This window comes from Hyla sarda, assembly GCF_029499605.1.
Source record: "Hyla sarda isolate aHylSar1 chromosome 1 unlocalized genomic scaffold, aHylSar1.hap1 SUPER_1_unloc_7, whole genome shotgun sequence".
In the NCBI taxonomy this organism is placed as follows: domain Eukaryota; kingdom Metazoa; phylum Chordata; class Amphibia; order Anura; family Hylidae; genus Hyla; species Hyla sarda.
The window spans coordinates 810,765-830,165 of NW_026607593.1; the positions used below are offsets into that span (position 1 = coordinate 810,765).

Genomic DNA, 19,401 nt, shown 5'->3' on the forward strand with positions numbered 1-19,401 from the left:
ACATGAGGAGGAATATAAAGGGGAGGATGAGAAAAAGAAGAGCGAACGAGCTCTAATAATCCAGACGAAGGAAAAGCTTTATAATAAGTGTGTAAATCCGGAAACACAAAACCGCCGTCTAATGTCTTCAGGGTGAGCGTCTATACGGGACACGTGGTCTCTTCTGAATCATAACAAAATTACTAAATAACCATCGGATAGAAGAAAAATAACAATTCCGTACTATGATAGGGACGGACTGTAAAAATATAAAATATTATTGGTAAATATAAGATTTAAGAACCTTTTCCCTTCCAATCCACGACATATATGGGAATTTACGAGCGTGTAACTGGGTCTTCAATCCGTGTAATAATGGCGCAAAGTGTGAAGTAAAGAGATCTTGTACCAGATGTGATCAGATCTCTAGGGATTTTATACCCCGGGGAGGACAAAGAAAAGGAAAAGAATTACACCGATGTTTACTGAACCCGGGGGACGCTGAGATATCGACGACTTCTCATATAGAAAAATGGATTTTATGATCTGAGACCGAAAATAGACGTCAAGACGGGAAACGCTGGTCTAGGGTTTGTGATAAATAAAAGTATCTGCAGCGTCTTATGTTCAGAAGAGACGATCTCCAAGGGAGACGCGCGGATCCTGTCTGATGCCTTGAATTAAAGTCTCTATAATCATAATGAGAAGGGGGCGGGGACAACACTGACGCGTTACATTCCCTACATACAACGTCAGGGACAATATTACATTTATTATAAGTCCAGTGTGCGGAGATGAATATAAGAATAATAAATAATATAAGAAAGAAAACTTTTATTAACAATTGGTAACAAGTTTGGAGATGCAGTATATGATATATGTATAAATGTCAGATATCCTATGTACATGGTTAATATATAGATGTGTTATCTGCATCATTTACTGCTCTGAATTGGCTTCTCTCATGTATGAGTTATTTTATGTTTAACAAGACTTGATTTCTGAGTAAAACATTTCCCACATTCTGCACATGGAAATGGCTTCTCCCCTGTGTGAGTTCGTTTATGTTCACCAAGAATTGATTTCTTAGCAAAACATTTTCCACACTCTGCACATGAGAATGGCTTCTCCCCTGTGTGAGTTCTTTGATGGTAAACAAGATTTGCTTTCTCAGTATAACATTTCCCACATTCTGAACATGAAAATGGCTTCTCTCCTGTGTGAGTTATTTGATGTTTATAAAGATTTGGTTTGAGAGTAAAACATTTCCCACATTCTGCACATGAAAATGGCTTCTCTCCTGTGTGAGTTATTTGATGTCTAACAAGATGTGATTTAAAAGTAAAACATTTCCCACATTCTGAACATGAAAACGGCTTCTCTTCTGTGTGAGTTTTTTGATGTTTAACAAGAACTGATTTAGAAGTAAAACATTTCCCACATTCTGAGCATAAAAATGGCTTTTCTCCTGTGTGAGTTCTTTGATGTACAACAAACTCTGATTTAGAAATATAACATTTCCAACATTCTGAGCATGAATATAGTTTAAATACTGAATGAGCTTGTTGATGTCCAACACACCTTCTGTGACCTTTATTTTGCTGAACATCCTGTGATGAATGAGAAGACAGGACCTGTATATAAGGATGAGATGACAGATCTTGGCTGTGAAGGGCTGAGGGTGTATCTGGGATAATGGAATGTTCTTCATATGTATCTTGTGTGATATCATCATCTGCTTTATAATCTGAAGATATAAGATTCTCCTCTGATCTCCTGCTACAAGAATCTGCAGAGAATAACACAGATTTTATTATCAGTATTAACCCCTTAACAACACAGGAAATGTAAACTTTTGTGTCTTAATTTTTTCCTCCTCTCCCATAACGCTTTTATTTTTCCATCTACACTGCATTTGAGAGCTTGTTTTTTGTGGGACTGATCTTACATTGTATTAACTGTGCATTAAAATATAAGTCAGGTCCATATGATCACAGCGATATCTAATTTGCATAGTTTTTGTTACACTTTACTACTTTTTAAAAACAATTACGACAAAAATAGCTTTTACATTTTTACAACAAAAAAGTAGAAATATTATTGGGGGGGGTCATTTACATTTTTAAAAGCATCTTTTGAAATTATTATTATTATTATTTTTTTTTTTACACATTTTGGTCCCTCTATAGGACTTGTATGAGCAGTCATTGGATTGCTCATACAGATCAGTACAGTATTTACTGCATTGATCCATTAGAGCCGACCATAGACAGGCTGTATCAATAGCAGAGTCCCGGCAGTGACAGAGTCCTAGCAATCATGTTATGTGCCGTAAAATTGACTTGTTCTCCTCATAGATCAGGTTGGTACGATCGATATGTATAAGGCTGGGTCCACACTACGTTTTGTCCCATACGGGAGCGCATACGGCAGGGGGAGCTAAAAGCTCGCGCTCCCGTATGTGACCGTATGCGCTCCCGTATGCCATTCATTTCAATGAGCCGACCGGAGTGAAACGTTCGGTCCGGTCGGCTCATTTTTGCGCCGTATGCGCTTTTACAACCGGACCTAAAACCGTGGTTGACCACAGTTTTAGGTCCGGTTGTAAAAGCGCATACGGCGCAAAAATGAGCCGACCGGACCGAACGTTTCACTCCGGTCGGCTCATTGAAATGAATGACATACGGGAGCGCATACGGTCACATACGGGAGCGCGAGCTTTTAGCTCCCCCCTGCCGTATGCGCTCCCGTATGGGAGAAAACGTAGTGTGGACCCAACCTAACATGGCGTTATCTTTTACTCCATTTTTTTTTTAAACTTATTTTAGTAAAAAGTGAGTAAAGAGACGTACAGTGTAAGTACAGACCATGGAAGTCTATGACAAAATCCCATTCAGCACAGCATGATGTATACAGAGTGAGGACAGCTGCATAACACAGTCACTGACTACAGACACAATACAACCTAAACCGGGAACTAGAGCCTGCGCAGAACTGGTTGTTCAATCCCACTCCCGCCCGCTCCCGATGATTTTTTTGTCCAATCCTGCCCGAACACGTAGGGTGTTTGCTCCACTCCTGCCCGCTCCCTCTAAAATGTTTGTCCAATCCCGCCCGCTAACATAGTAATGTACAGACACTAGGGTGCAATGCTCTGCACATACTCCCCATTTTGTAACTTTTGGGGGCTTCCATTTCTATGCAGTGCACTTTTCAGTAAAATATCTTTATTCTGTAGGTCCATATGGTTATAATGATACCCAATTTATATAGGTTTGATATATGGGAAAGGATGGGGGGATTTAAGCTTTTATTAGGGAAGGGGTTAAAGGGAAAGGGTTAATTTTTTTTACACTTTTAACTTTTTGTTATAGCTCCCATAGGGTATGTGCAGACTGCAGAGCATTGTACTCTAGGGTCTGTAGAAGATACTAGGGTGCAACGCTCTGCAGTGCATTAACCCCATGTGCGTAGCAGTGCAGAGGCCCTGACTGGGAGGATCACCAAGATGCAGTCACTTACACACCCAGCGGGGGCAGCAGCACGAGCACAGCGCACTTTATGTCTCTGTGTGTGAACATTGGTGGCGGCTCTGACCTGCCGGGCTGACAGGAAAGAAACAGAGGTCACACTGTACCGCTTATATAATATATATTACAGCTGTCTCATAATCTGGACCAAGTGAGGGCCTCAGACAATAGGCAGAGCGACCAAACAGAGGTCACACTGTACCGCTTATATACTATATATTACAGCTGTCTCATAATCTGGACCAAGTGAGGGCCTCAGACAATAGGCCGAGCGACCAAACAGAGGTCACACTGTACCGCTTATATACTATATATTACAGCTGTCTCATAATCTGGACCAAGTGAGAATATTTTATATAAGCGGTACAGTGTGACCTCTGATTCTTTCAGGTTTTATGTCTATGTTTGAGTTTTTCCGCTATAAAATAGGATCTTGTTAGACTCTATGTAGCCATGAGGGACATATATGTAAATCGGTGTCAGTTTGGATTCTCTTTGTATTGTTGACAGGAAAAGATGGAGAGAGTACAGTACACGATCCTCCAGGGTAGGATGAGCTCAGCGGGCGGGGGCAGGGGGAGGAGACTACTGGGAGGGGGAGGAGACTACTGGGAGGGGGAGGAGACTACCGGGAGCAGCACTCTGAGTGTGGGACAGTCAGCCACTGTCTCATTTCGAGCTATATGGAGGATGATGCAGGATTTGTGGGACCCACAGGCACAGTGCCTGACTGCCCATACGCAACAGCCTCCTGACCGTCTGCATATTTTGGGTTGGGTCCCGCGGGATCCCAATCCCAGTGCATCCCTCTACCGGGAACTTTAACCTGTTAAGGACCCAGGGCGTACTTGTATGTCCTGAGTCCGCTCCTGTTCTATAACGGGGGGCCACATTGCGGCATTGATCGCGGTGCCGCGCGCTATTAACCCTTTAGATGCGGCGTCCAAAGTTGAACGCCGCGTCTAAAATGAAAGTGAAACCATGCCGGTTAGCTCAGGGAGCTGTTCGGGATCGCTGCAGCGAAATCGCGGCATCCCGAACAGCTTACATGACAGCTTACATGACCATTTTTGTTTTGATAGGTTAAGTCAATAAGCAACCGGGTTAACCTGTCAAAGTACACAGTAGGGCCCAATATACTGGGGATTAATATTTTTTTTGGTAGAAGTGCGGGGAATCAAGTTTCAGGTGGACAACCATACCCTCTCCCCGACCTTCAAGGAGGGTGTCACTAATTGCCTTACAGTCGGTCTGGAGCTTCTGCTACTTGGACCTCTAGAGTGATCCTTGAATTTTTGTATATGTGCTGGCGAAGCGACTTCAATAAGATTCTGCTGCACTGTGCACACGATGGAATTTACAGATTAGACTTGTCCAGATAGACTTGTGTATTCTTTCTGCAGATTCCACTCGGAAATATATTACCGTCTATAAGATGCCGCATTTCCAATCGGTCCTATTGGCCATTGGATCATTTTCAGCTGCGGCCGCACATTCAGCACCTGCACCGCCCCCCCATCCTTCTACTATGCCCGTTCCGTGATGCCGCTGACCCCAGCAAACACCCCCCCAGGGCTACGGTTAGACCCGCTCCTACCTCCTCCACCACAGCGCCGGCAGCCCATGCAAGAGGATGTCAGGGACGTCCGTCGCCGGAGAGAAGCACTGTGCAGGGCGGGTGAGTGTGTCTGTGTATGTATGTATGTGTGTATGTATGTATGTCTGTGTATGTATGTGTGTCTGTGTATGTATGTGTGTATGTATGTATGTCTGTGTATGTATGTGTGTATGTATGTATGTCTGTGTATGTATGTGTGTCTGTGTATGTATGTGTGTCTGTGTACGTATGTGTGTATGTATGTATGTCTGTGTATGTATGTGTGTATGTATGTATGTCTGTGTATGTATGTGTGTCTGTGTATGAATGTGTGTCTGTATGTATGTCTGTCTGTATGTATGTCTGTCTGTATGTATGTCTGTGTATGTATGTATGTCTGTTTGTATGTATGTGTGTCTATGTATGTATGTATGTATGTCTGTATGTATGTATGTCTGTATGTATGTATGTCTGTGTATGTGTGTATGTAGGGCTGAAGTGGTGACTGTATGTCAGGGATGTCCGTCGCCGGAGAGAAGCACTGTGCAGGGCGGGTGAGTGTGTCTGTGTATGTGTGTATGTATGTGTGTCTGTGTATGTATGTATGTCTGTGTATGTATGTATGTATGTATGTTTGTGTATGCATGTGTGTCTGTATGTATATATGTCTGTGTATGTATGTCTGTCTGTGTATGTATGTCTGTGTATGAATGTCTGTGTATGTATGTCTGTGTATGTATGTCTGTATGTATGTATGTCTGTGTATGTATGTATGTATATGTATGTATGTGCGTATGTGTATGTATGTGTGTCTGTGTCTGTATGTCTGTGTATGTATGTATGTCTGTCTGTGTATGTATGTATGTGTGTGTATGTGCATGTATGTATGTATGTCTGTGTATGTATGTCTGTCTGTCTGTATGTATGTCTGTGTATGTAGGTGTGTATGTCTGTCTGTATGTATGTCTGTGTATGTATGTGTGTCTGTGTATGTGTGTATGTATGTATGTATGTCTGTGTATGTATGTATGTCTGTGTATGTCTGTGTATGTATGTATGTCTGTGTATGTCTGTGTGTGTTTCGACCTAATGTGGGGGAACTGCTACCAAATGTGGGGGAACTGCTATTGTGGGGAAGCGGCTACCAAATGAGGGGGAACTGCTATTGTGGGGGAGCTGGTACCAAATGTGGGGGAACTGCTACCTAATGTGGGGGAGCTGCTACCTAATGTGGGGGAACTGCTATTGTGGGGGAGCTGCTACCTAATGTGGGGGGAGCTGCTATTGTGGGGGAACTGCTACCTAATGTGGAGAAACTGCTATTGTGTGGGAGCGGCTACCAAATGTGGGGGAACTGCTATTGTGGGAGAGCTGCTACCAAATGTGGGGGAACTGCTACTATTGTGGGGGGAGTGGCTGCCAAATGTGGGGGAACTGCTATTGTGGGGGAGCTGCTACTATTGTGGGGGAGCGGCTACCAAATGTGGGGCGACTGCTATTGTGTGGGAGCTGCTACCTAATGTGGGGGAACTGCTACCACATGTGGGGGAGCTGCTACCAGATGTGGGAGAACTGCTATTGTGGGGGAACTGCTATTGTGGGGGAACTGCTACCACATGTGGGAGAGCTGCTACCAGATGTGGGAGAACTGCTATTGTGGGGAAGCTGCTACCAAATGTGGGGGAACTGCTATTGTGGGGGAACTGCTACCACATGTGGGAGAGCTGCTACCAAATGTGGGGGAACTGCTATTGTGGGGGAGCTGCTACCAAATGTGGGGGAACTGCTATTGTGGGGGAGCTGCTACTATTGTGGGGGGAGTGGCTTCCAAATGTGGGGGAACTGCTATTGTGGGGGAGCTGCTACCTAATGTGGGGTAACTGCTATTGTGGGGGAACTGCTACCACATGTGGGGGAGCTGCTACCAGATGTGAGGGACTGCTATTGTGGGGGAGCTGCTACCAAATGTGGGGGAACTGCTATTGTGGGGGAACTGCTACCACATGTGGGGGAGCTGCTACCAAATGTGGGGGAACTGCTATTGTGGGGGAGCTGCTACCAAATGAGGGGGAACTACTATTGTGGGGGGAGCTGCTACCTAATGTGGGGGAGCGGCTCCCAAATGTGGGGGAACGTCTACCTAATGTAGGTAAACTGTGCTACTGTGGGGGAACTCAGATGCATGTAGCTGCTGTGGGGGAACTCAGATGCCTGTAGCTGCTGTGGGGGAACTCAGATTCCTGCGATTTCTGTTGGGGAGCTCAGATGCCTGTGTTTACTGTGGGGGAACTCAGATGCATGTGCTTAATGTGGGGGAACCCTGATGCCTGTAGCTGCTGTGGAGGAACCCTGATGCCTGTAGCTGCTGTGGGGGAACTCTGATGCCTGTAGCTGCTGTGGGTGAACTCTGGTGCCTGTACCTACTGTGGGGGAACTCCGATGCCTGTACCTACTGTAGGGGAACTCTGGTGCCTGTACCTACTGTGGGGGAACTCCGATGCCTGTACCTACTGTGGTGGAACTCCGATGCCTGTACCTACTGTAGGGGAACTCTGGTACCTGTACCTACTGTGGGGGAACTCCGATGCCTGTACCTACTGTGGGGGAACTCCGATGCCTGTACCTACTGTGGGGGAACTCTGATGCCTGTAGCTGCTGTGGGGGAACTCGGGTGCCTGTAGCTACTGTGGGGGAACTCGGGTGCCTGTAGCTACTGTGGGGGAACTCGGGTGCCTGGAGCTAATGTGGGGGAACTCTGGTGCCTGGAGCTACTGTGGGGGAACTCTGGTGCCTGGAGCTACTGTGGGGGAACTCGGGTGCCTGTAGCTAATGTGAGGGAACTCTGGTGCCTGTACCTATTGTGGGGGAATTCCAGTGCCAGCTAGTGACAGCTATGTGGATTAGTATCCAACTTTAGGGTATGTTCATACTACGGAGTGTGAACGGAATCTCCGCTCGCAGAATTCCGCCGGCGGTAGGACCGTGCGACACTGCGCCGTCACCATTGACGGCTATGCAGTGTTCGCGGACTTCTGCGCAAAGAATGAACATGTTCTTTCTTTGCGTGGAACAATTTCCGCTGCTGAAATTCCGCAGTGTGAACAGGTCTCACGGAAGACCCATTCACACTGATGGTAATGTTCACAGCACGGAATTCCGCGGGAAATACGCAGTGTGAACATATAAAACAGATAGAAAACGTATTGATAAAAATGCTGTACTTTTATCTATAAAATCCTTGCACTAATTTTATAAAGATCTATCCTTATATTTATACATTTTATCCTGTTATGAACTCGCCATAATGTCTTCTGATTACTGCAGGCAAGCTCCAAGCATCTTCCTCTGTGTAACATGACAGAGCATGAAACCAGAGAGGAAAGGGTTACAGAGTAGAGTTGGCTGACTGCCCAGGCTCCTCCCGATCTCAGAGCAGATGAGTCATCACTGTGAGGGAGAGAGACAGACACGCCCCCTCCAGCCTGCACAATGAAAAAGTAACTGAGCAACAGATAAATGCTTATATCTCTGGAAATAAAGATCCCACAGACATAAAACATATATGTACACGATCAGGATTAGGGACCGGGTAACATATGCTTTTCTTTTTTTTTTTAACTACGACAGATACGCTTTAAATCTGCGGAATGTCGCCCGTGTTTTCTGGGTGTTCAGTCCGCACATTTTCAGCCATTTGAACCCGGCCTTAGTGTTCTTAGTGCCAAGAAGAAAGGAGACACATAATAAAATGGGGAGAAGAAGAAGAGAGCCCACCTAGCCTGTCCTAGAGATAAACATTTGGTTATTTGTTTGTTTTTAACCTCTCCTGCTCTGGACAGTTCCTGACATGGACAGAGGTGTCAGCAGAGAGCACTGCGGTCAGACAGAAAAGAACTACACAACTTTCTCTGCAGCATACAGCAGCTGATAAGTACTGGAAGGCTTAAGATTTTTAAATAGAAGTAATTTACAATTTTGAATAACTTTTTAGCACCAGTTGATTAAAAAAACTATTGTTTTCCATCGGAGTCCCAAAAAAATTATTACAGCCGGTAACTGAGCAGAATCTGTGACTGTTCTCTGAATTAAGTGGTTACTACTCACCTGGGCGGTTACCTGTAGGAATGTCCTCCTTATACTGCTCATCACCGCTCACATCTGTCTCTTCTTCTTCCTTTATGTCTGTAGCATTAATACAGATCAGATCTTTCTCTGTAGGAATGTCCTCCTTATACTGTTCATCACCGCTCACATCTGTCTCTGGAGCATTAATATTGTTCGGATCTTCACCCTGATTCATAAGATATAGAAGAAATATAGTAAAAGTCATCAGACAGTAGGAGAAGTCACGTGGGATGTTATAGATGAGCAGGAGATGAGGAGTCATGGAGGGTGAGGGGACTGACCACAAGAGCTTCACAGCCCTTCTACAGATCATAGGGAATATCTCCATCTACCTGATCATCCTGTGGAAGAAGAGGACGGGGACACCTCTCTGGTGCTGTTCTCTTACTGGATCTGACTGTAGGGAACACATACAGAGACTGAATTCATTCTTTACATACAAATAATGAGAGGACGTGTGTATATAGTCATGTCTATTACCTGGTGATGTGAGGGGCTGCTGATCCTCCATCATGACCTGATCCTTGTACTGATCCTTGTGTCCTTCTACATACTCCCACTCCTCCATGGAGAAATAGACCGCCACGTCCTGACACCTTATAGGAACCTGACACACAATGATACAGTCATCACCCCGACCCCTCCAGTGGTGTTACTGTATAATGTCCCAGCATTCCCAGCAGTGTCACCTCTCCAGTCATCACCAGACCCCTCCATTACTGTATAATGTCCCAGCATTCCCAGCAGTGTCACCTCTCCAGTCATCACCAGACCCCTCCATTACTGTATAATGTCCCAGCATTCCTAGCAGTGTCACCTCTCCAGTCATCACCAGACCCCTCCATTACTATATAATGTCCCAGCAGTGTCACCTCTCCAGTCATCACCAGACCCCTCCATTACTGTATAATATCCCAGCAGTGTCACCTCTCCAGTCATCACCAGACCCCTCCATTACTGTATAATGTCCCAGCAGTGTCACCTCTCCAGTCATCACCAGACCCATCCATTACTGTATAATGTCCCAGCAGGGTCACCTCTCCAGTCATCACCAGACCCCTCCATTACTGTATAATGTCCCAGCAGGGTCACCTCTCCAGTCATCACCAGACCCCTCCATTACTGTATAATGTCCCATCAGTGTCACCTCTCCAGTCATCACCAGACCCCTCCATTACTATATAATGTCCCAGCATTCCCAGCAGTGTCACCTCTCCAGTCATCACCAGACCCCTCCATTACTGTATAATGTCCCAGCAGTGTCACCTCTCCAGTCATCACCAGACCCCTCCATTACTGTATAATGTCCCAGCAGTGTCACCTCTCCAGTCATCACCAGACCCCTCCAAAACTGTATAATATCCCAGCAGTGTCACCTCTCCAGTCATCACCAGACCCCTCCATTACTGTATAATGTCCCAGCAGTGTCACCTCTCCAGTCATCACCAGACCCCTCCATTACTGTATAATGTCCCAGCAGGGTCACCTCTCCAGTCATCACCAGACCCCTCCATTACTGTATAATGTCCCAGCAGTGTCACCTCTCCAGTCATCACCAGACCCCTCCATTACTGTATAATGTCCCAGCAGTGTCACCTCTCCAGTCATCACCAGACCCCTCCATTACTGTATAATGTCCCAGCAGTGTCACCTCTCCAGTCATCACCAGACCCCTCCATTACTGTATAATGTCCCAGCAGTGTCACCTCTCCAGTCATCACCAGACCCCTCCATTACTGTACAATGTCCCAGCAGTGTCACCTCTCCAGTCATCACCAGACCCCTTCATTACTGTATAATGTCCCAGCATTCCCAGCAGTGTCACCTCTCCAGTCATCACCAGACCCCTCCATTACTGTATAATGTCCCAGCAGTATCACCTCTCCAGTCATCACCAGACCCCTCCATTACTGTATAATGTCCCAGCAGTGTCACCTCTCCAGTCATCACCAGACCCCTCCATTACTGTATAATGTCCCAGCAGTGTCACCTCTCCAGTCATCACCAGACCCCTCCATTACTGTATAATGTCCCAGCATTCCCAGCAGTGTCACCTCTCCAGTCATCACCAGACCCCTCCATTACTGTATAATGTCCCAGCAGGGTCACCTCTCCAGTGATCACCAGACCCCTCCATTACTGTATAATGTCCCAGCATTCCCAGCAGTGTCACCTCTCCAGTCATCACCAGACCCCTCCTTTACTGTATAATGTCCCAGCAGTGTCACATCTCCAGTCATCACCAGACCCCTTCATTACTGTATAATGTCCCAGCAGTGTCACCTCTCCAGTCATCACCAGACCCCTCCATTACTGTATAATGTCCCAGCAGTGTCACCTCTCCAGTCATCACCAGACCCCTCCATTACTGTATAATGTCCCAGCAATGTCACCTCTCCAGTCATCACCAGACCCCTCCATTACTGTATAATGTCCCAGCAGTATCACCTCTCCAGTCATCACCAGACCCTCCATTACTGTATAATGTCCCAGCAGTGTCACCTCTCCAGTCATCACCAGACCCCTCCATTACTGTATAATGTCCCAGCAGTGTCACCTCTCCAGTCATCACCAGACCCCTCCATTACTGTATAATGTCCCAGCAGTGTCACCTCTCCAGTCATCACCAGACCCCTCCATTACTGTATAATGTCCCAGCAGTGTCACCTCTCCAGTCATCACCAGACCCCTCCATTACTGTATAATGTCCCAGCAATGTCACCTCTCCAGTCATCACCAGACCCCTCCATTACTGTATAATGTCCCAGCATTCCCAGCAGTGTCACCTCTCCAGTCATCACCAGACCCCTCCTTTACTGTATAATGTCCCAGCAGTGTCACCTCTCCAGTCATCACCAGACCCCTTCATTACTGTATAATGTCCCAGCAGTGTCACCTCTCCAGTCATCACCAGACCCCTCCATTACTGTATAATATCCCAGCAGTGTCACCTCTCCAGTCATCACCAGACCCCTCCATTACTGTATAATGTCCCAGCAGTGTCACCTCTCCAGTCATCACCAGACCCCTCCATTACTGTATAATATCCCAGCAGTGTCACCTCTCCAGTCATCACCAGACCCCTCCATTACTGTATAATGTCCCAGCAATGTCACCTCTCCAGTCATCACCAGACCCCTCCATTACTGTATAATGTCCCAGCAGTATCACCTCTCCAGTCATCACCAGACCCCTCCATTACTGTATAATGTCCCAGCATTCCCAGCAGTGTCACCTCTCCAGTCATCACCAGACCCCTCCATTACTGTATAATGTCCCAGCAGTGTCACCTCTCCAGTCATCACCAGACCCCTCCTTTACTGTATAATGTCCCAGCATTCCCAGCAGTGTCACCTCTCCAGTCATCACCAGACCCCTCCATTACTGTATAATGTCCCAGCATTCCCACCTCTCCAGTCATCACCAGACCCCTCCATTACTGTATAATGTCCCAGCAGTGTCACCTCTCCAGTCATCACCAGACCCCTCCATTACTGTATAATGTCCCAGCAGTGTCACCTCTCCAGTCATCACCAGACCTCTCCATTACTGTATAATGTCCCAGCAGTGTCACCTCTCCAGTCATCACCAGACGCCTCCATTACTGTATAATGTCCCAGCATTTCCAGCAGTGTCACCTCTCCAGTCATCACCAGACCCCTCCATTACTGTATAATGTCCCAGCAGTGTCACCTCTCCAGTCATCACCAGACCCCTCCATTACTGTATAATGTCCCAGCAGTGTCACCTCTCCAGTCATCACCAGACCCCTCCATTACTGTATAATGTCCCAGCAGTGTCACCTCTCCAGTCATCACCAGACCCCTCCATTACTGTATAATGTCCCAGCATTCCCAGCAGTGTCACCTCTCCAGTCATCACCAGACCCCTCCATTACTGTATAATGTCCCAGCATTCCCAGCAGTGTTACCTCTCCAGTCATCACCAGACCCCTCCATTACTGTATAATGTCCCAGCAGTGTCACCTCTCCAGTCATCACCAGACCCCTCCATTACTGTATAATGTCCCAGCAGTGTCACCTCTCCAGTCATCACCAGACCCCTCCATTACTGTATAATGTCCCAGCAGTGTCACCTCTCCAGTCATCACCAGACCCCTCCATTACTGTATAATGTCCCAGCAGGGTCACCTCTCCAGTCATCACCAGATCCCTCCATTACTGTATAATGTCCCAGCAGTGTCACCTCTCCAGCCATCACCAGACCCCTCCATTACTGTATAATGTCCCAGCAGTGTCACCTCTCCAGTCATCACCAGACCCCTCCATTACTGTATAATGTCCCAGCAGTGTCACCTCTCCAGTCATCACCAGACCCCTCCATTACTGTATGATGTCCCAGCAGGGTCACCTCTCCAGTCAGCACCAGTCCCCTCCATTACTGTATAATGTCCCAGCAGTGTCACCTCTCCAGTCATCACCAGACCCCTCCATTACTGTATAATGTCCCAGCAGGGTCACCTCTCCAGTCATCACCAGACCCCTCCATTACTGTATAATGTCCCAGCAGGGTCACCTCTCCAGTCAGCAGCTCCATCATCTTGTTGATGAGTTCTCGGATCTTCTGTTCATCCATTTCCTCATGTATCAGGGAGTGAGGTGGGGGCCCCGGGATTGGGCTCAGGGTTCTTCCCCATCCTTCACACACAGGGGCCCGACAGCGCCCACTAGAGGACTTCTTCACTACTGTGTAATCCTGTGTATGGAGAGACACATTAATATCACCACATACACTCCCAGAATCCCTCACCTCTCCAGTCATATCCATCTGTTATTACATAGATAAGAATGAGGTCATGTGACATCACTCCCAGAATCCCTCACCTCTCCAGTCATATCCATCTGTTATTACATAGATAAGAATGAGGTCATGTGACATCACTCCCAGAATCCCTCTCCTCTCCAGTCATATCCATCTATTATATAGATAAGAATGAGGTCATGTGACATCATTTCCAGAATCCCTCACCTCTCCAGTCATATCAATCTGTTATAACATACATAAGAATGAGGTCATGTGACATCACTCCCAGAATCCCTCACCTCTCCAGTCATATCCATCTGTTATTACATAGATAAGAATGAGGTCATGTGACATCACTCCCAGAATCCCTCACCTCTCCAGTAAGCCGGAAGAGTATCTGTAGGGTGAGGTTTATGATCCTGTCGGCCATCTTGTTCGTGTCTCTCTCCATGGTTGATGGGTCATCCAGGAGAATTCTCTTATATAGAAGATATCAGCAGAGGATCCTGGATTGGAGAAACCTGAAGGGAAGAAGAGGAGACGATGATAAACCGCACCAGATTCTATGGAGAAATAAAATCCATTTCCTGGAGATAATCTGGGGAAACATCTGAGGAGACATTATAGTCACAATCATGGAGGCTGTAAACCTAGTCAGGGGATCCATCATAGTCTGGGGCGGAGTCATGGGGGATGGTCAGAATATGGAGAAAAGAATCCAACACGGTTTTGTTTTTACTGACGTGTCTATTTGGGGGGGGGGGGGGGGCTTTCTAACTATATTTTTTGCTGGCAGCTGGAACTTTCGCTTTCTCTTTCCTGCATTCTACACAGGATCCGGCCCGTTGTCTTCTCCGAGCTCCAGGAACAGGACCTCACTTTCTCTGTTGGACGGTGATCACATGGGTGATGAGTAGTGATTAATGGACGTTTTTGATTAAAATCACTATTGGTAATCGCTGTTATCCATTTCCTTTACAGATAAATCGCGCACCAATTAGTTGTTTCAGAAATCCTCAAAAGTAGAGCGCAGCATACCACAGTGACATCATCATTACGGATGACCATTGGGGCCGTACGGCTGGGCTTATGATCTAGAAGAAATGCCAAGTCAGGGTTAATGACTATTTCCCGATTTCGGAAGGCGTCTCCACTCCCCCTCAATGTCCTCTATCTCACCAGGATACAGAGCACGATGATAATCCTGGAGTTACGGGAGACGGTCGGGCGATGACTTTCCTCAGGACTTGATCATTAGATATAACGGTCATATTGGGTAAACGGCGCTGACATCTGTCCTGTATTATAACAGCGTTTACCACATTCTCCTCCTCAGTTATTGGCGCAGTCACATGACACATTTCTTTGCTTTTCGTACTTGGATTCACATAAAGTGTTGGTGGGATCATAGGTGAATGGATCCGCGTCACACTGGGAATTATTGTCCCGGAATGTTATGGAATTGTCCAGAAATGGGGCAGAAATCCAATCTGGTCTCCAGGGTTGGTACGACACTATGTCGGGAGTTTGAATCCTGACGTGGATGTTGTCCCTCCAGGAACCCACATTATAGACCCTTCTCATCTGGAACACATTGTTTTAGGTAACGAAGGGAGGTGGGGATCCACCAGGACCATAGTGGCGGCCATCTTAGATTAATATCTGGAGGCCGCTCAGGATCGTAGCCTCCAAAAGAAGTGTCCGATACACAGAGGAAGAAGACTGATCAGGTGACAGGATGGGCGGGGAGGTGACCTGCAGCCCTTCACCATCCAGACATCCCCTGGGGGGCAGTATAGGCAGGAGATCAGGTAAATGAGTGCTGGCCGGCACAGAGCTTTGACCATGAGAGTTAAAGAGTTAATGATGATGACCAACACTAGTAGTGAGTGCTGGCTGCTTATAGCTCCTGAGCTCACCTCAAAGTCCTATAGAGGGTGCAGAGTGTTATTATATACTGTGTCCTTAAGGGGTTAATAATAAACATCCCCAATAATCCTGATCTGATGGTGACCGCACACACATACCTGTATCTGTAGAGGAGCCGTGTGCTTACAGGACCTGCGATGATGTCACCATCATGTGATCAGTCACATTGAGGAGGAGTCACATGATCAGGGGCTGCTGCTCTAGGCTCATCTGCTCAGTGTATACAGGACTCTGCTGTCACATGACCATTATCACAGGTCCTTCTATCACAATCTTTTCTATCCTGCTCTGTTGAGCTCCGCCCACTCCTGTCACATGATCCTCCCCACAGGTCCTTAAGCCACAGTCACATCTATACTGCTAAATTTTCCTCCAAATGTACTGGTCACATGATTGTGACATCATCACAGGTCCTACACCTCCAGCATGTAGCGGATACAGAGCAGGTCCTGGTGGGGCAGTCACTACTGTTGTGTTGTGTGTGGAGATCTCTCAGAGCAGCAGCCCCTGATCATGTGACTCCTCCTCCATGTGACTGATCACATGACGGTGACATCTTCGCAGGTCCTGTAAGCACACGGGTCCTCTACAGATACAGGTATGTGTGTGCGGTCACCATCAGATCCGGATTATTGGGGATGTTTATTATTAACCCTTAAGGACACGATGTATATTTACATTCTGTGCCCCATATGGGACTTTGAGGTGAGCTCAGGAGCTATAAGCAGCCAGGACTCACCACTAATGACGCTCATCTCCATTAACCCTTTAGATTCCATGATCAAAGTCGATTGCAGGATCTAAAATTAGTAAAATGCAGCTGTTGGGGGGCGGAGTCTAGATCAGCTGAGATGACGGCCGGAGGGCCCCTTACCGTGCTCTGTGCTCAGATCGGTGCTCTAAGTATACAGACACCTCCACAGCCTGTATAAGCCGAGCACCGATAACACTGATCACTATGGCAGAGCGTTATTCAGGGTTTGTAATAGAAGCCCCTCCCCTAATAAGTTTATATCCCATTTTTGTAATAAAATAATGTAGGTGGGCGTGGCTTAGACATGGCGCTGTGCGGTTGTTTTTCTAGGGAGCGCCGTGCCGACCAGCGGTTGTTTCCTGATTTCCTACCTATACTGCCCCCCAGGGGATGTCTGGATGGTGAAGGTATCAGGTCACTTACCCGCCCATCCTGTCACCTGGTCAGTCTCTTTTCTCCGGGTATCAGCCACTTCTTCCATACAGGACTATGTAAGCATCAGGTTTTTTAAATTTCTCCCTTTCCCCTATTATTACTTAAGACAGTGTTTCCAAACCAGCGTGCCTCCAGCTGTTGTAAAACTACAACTCCCAGCATGCCCTGACAGCCAAATGCTGTAACAGCTGGAGGCACCCTGCTTGGGAAACACTGACTCCGGTGGTGGCCCAGACCCTGCGTGTGTAACGGTATATGATGCTCGGCCTCTGCTGCAGGTAATAGCAGGTTCTTCCGGGGGGACATATCACAATTCACATAAAATCCTGATGTAATTGTGATGTATATTGTGCCCCCTAGTGGACACATTTCAGTATTCTTCATTGGACAATGTCATATTGAATCCCTCTATTCTTCTCCCTGCTCTGATGAAGACGTTCTGAATACACCGCAGCCTCAGAGATTAGGAGAAATGGATTCACAACGTCTTCAGCAGAGCAGGGAGAGCGACCTCAGAAGACCTGGAGGACCAGAGCGCCACCACTGGACGGGAGAGGGGAGTGCGCTCTAGTCTCTTATTTTACAGCCCTCGGACAATGGATTTTGTTTTATAGAGAAATCTGAAAACTCCTATAATGTCTCCTCAGATGTTTCCCCAGATTATCTCCAGGAAATGGATTTTATTTCTCCATAGAATCTGGTGCGGTTTATCATCGTCTCCTCTTCTTCCCTTCAGGTTTCTCCAATCCAGGATCCTCTGCTGATATCTTCTATATAAGAGAATTCTCCTGGATAACCCATCAACCATGGAGAGAGACAGGAACAAGATGGCCGACAGGATCATAAACCTCACCCTACAGATACTCTTCCGGCTTACTGGAGAGGTGAGGGATTCTGGGAGTGATGTCACATGACCTCATTCTTATCTATGTAGTAACAGATGGATATGACTGGAGAGGTGAGGGATTCTGGGAGTGATGTCACATGACCTCATTCTTATCTATGTAATAACAGATGGATATGAGCGGGGAGGTGAGGGATTCTGGGAGTGATGTCACATGACCTCATTCTTATCAATGTAATAACAGATGGATATGACTGGAGAGGTGAGGGATTCTGGGAGTGATGTCACATGACCTCATTCTTATCTATATAATAACAGATGGATATGACTGGAGAGGTGAGGGATTCTGGGAGTGATGTCTCATGACCTCATTCTTATCTATATAATAGATGGATATGACTGGAGAGGAGAGGGATTCTGGGAGTGATGTCACATGATCTCATTCTTATCTATGTAATAACATGGATATGACTGGAGAGGTGAGGGATTCTGGGAGTGATGTCACATGACCTCATTCTTATCTATATAATAGATGGATATGACTGGAGAGGTGAGGGATTCTGGAAGTGATGTCACATGACCTCCTTCTTATCTATGTAATAACAGATGGATATGACTGGAGAGGTGAGGGATTCTGGGAGTGATGTCACATGACCTCATTCTTATCTATGTAATCACAGATGGATATGACTGGAGAGGTGAGGGATTCTGGGAATGTATGTGGTGATATTAATGTGTCTCTCCATACACAGGATTACACAGTAGTGAAGAAGTCCTTTAGTGGGTGCTGTCGGGCCCCTGTGTGTGAAGGATGGGGAAGAACCCTGAGCCCAATCCGGGGGCCCCCACCTCACTCCCTGATACATGAGGAAATGGAGAAACAGAAGATCCGAGAGCTCATCAACAAGATGATGGAGCTGCTGACTGGAGAGGTGACCCTGCTGGGACATTATACAGTAATGGAGGGGTCTGGTGATGACTGGAGAGGTGACACTGCTGGGACATTATACAGTAATGGAGGGGTCTGGTGATGACTGGAGAGGTGACACTGCTGGGACATTATACAGTAATGGAGGGGTCTGGTGATGACTGGAGAGGTGACACTGCTGGGAATGCCTGGACATTATACAGTAATGGAGGGGTCTGATGACTGGAGAGGTGACACTGCTGGGACATTATACAGTAATGGAGGGGTCTGGTGATGACTGGAGAGGTGACACTGCTGGGACATTATATAGTAATGGAGGGGTCTGGTGATGACTAGAGAGGTGACACTGCTGGGACATTATACAGTAATGGAGGGGTCTGGTGATGACTAGAGAGGTGACACTGCTGGGACATTATACAGTAATGGAGGGGTCTGGTGATGACTGGAGAGGTGACACTGTTGGGACATTATACAGTAATGGAGGGGTCTGGTGATGACTGGTGAGGTGACACTGCT

At 46.8% G+C, this 19,401-nt stretch overlaps 1 protein-coding gene across 1 annotated transcript; it reads right to left on the minus strand.

The window, feature by feature from the left end:
* Positions 1–828: 828 nt before the first annotated feature.
* On the minus strand, positions 829–16,154 carry LOC130298264 (oocyte zinc finger protein XlCOF7.1-like). Its single transcript, XM_056551195.1, has 7 exons — positions 16,023–16,154; positions 14,369–14,516; positions 13,768–13,947; positions 9,712–9,838; positions 9,564–9,628; positions 9,211–9,397; positions 829–1,768 (listed from the first exon to the last, which is right to left on the minus strand). The coding sequence occupies exons 2-7, from the start codon at positions 14,444–14,446 to the stop codon at positions 942–944; spliced, it is 1,464 nt and encodes a 487-aa protein (XP_056407170.1). The 5' UTR covers positions 14,447–14,516; positions 16,023–16,154; the 3' UTR covers positions 829–941.
* Between the last annotated feature and the right edge of the window lie 3,247 nt (positions 16,155–19,401).

What these genes read in the sequence shown, in the direction of transcription:
- LOC130298264 (XM_056551195.1), bottom strand. Translation starts at nt 14,446, where the DNA reads ATGGAGAGAGACACGAACAAGATGGCCGACAGGATCATAAACCTCACC. An exon ending in GCAGCCCCTCACATCACCAG is followed by an intron (nt 9,629 to 9,711) that starts GTAATAGACATG and finishes TGTTCCCTACAG; the next exon opens with TCAGATCCAGTAAGAGAACA. An exon ending in TCCTACAGGTAACCGCCCAG is followed by an intron (nt 1,769 to 9,210) that starts GTGAGTAGTAAC and finishes TATTCTCTGCAG; the next exon opens with ATTCTTGTAGCAGGAGATCA.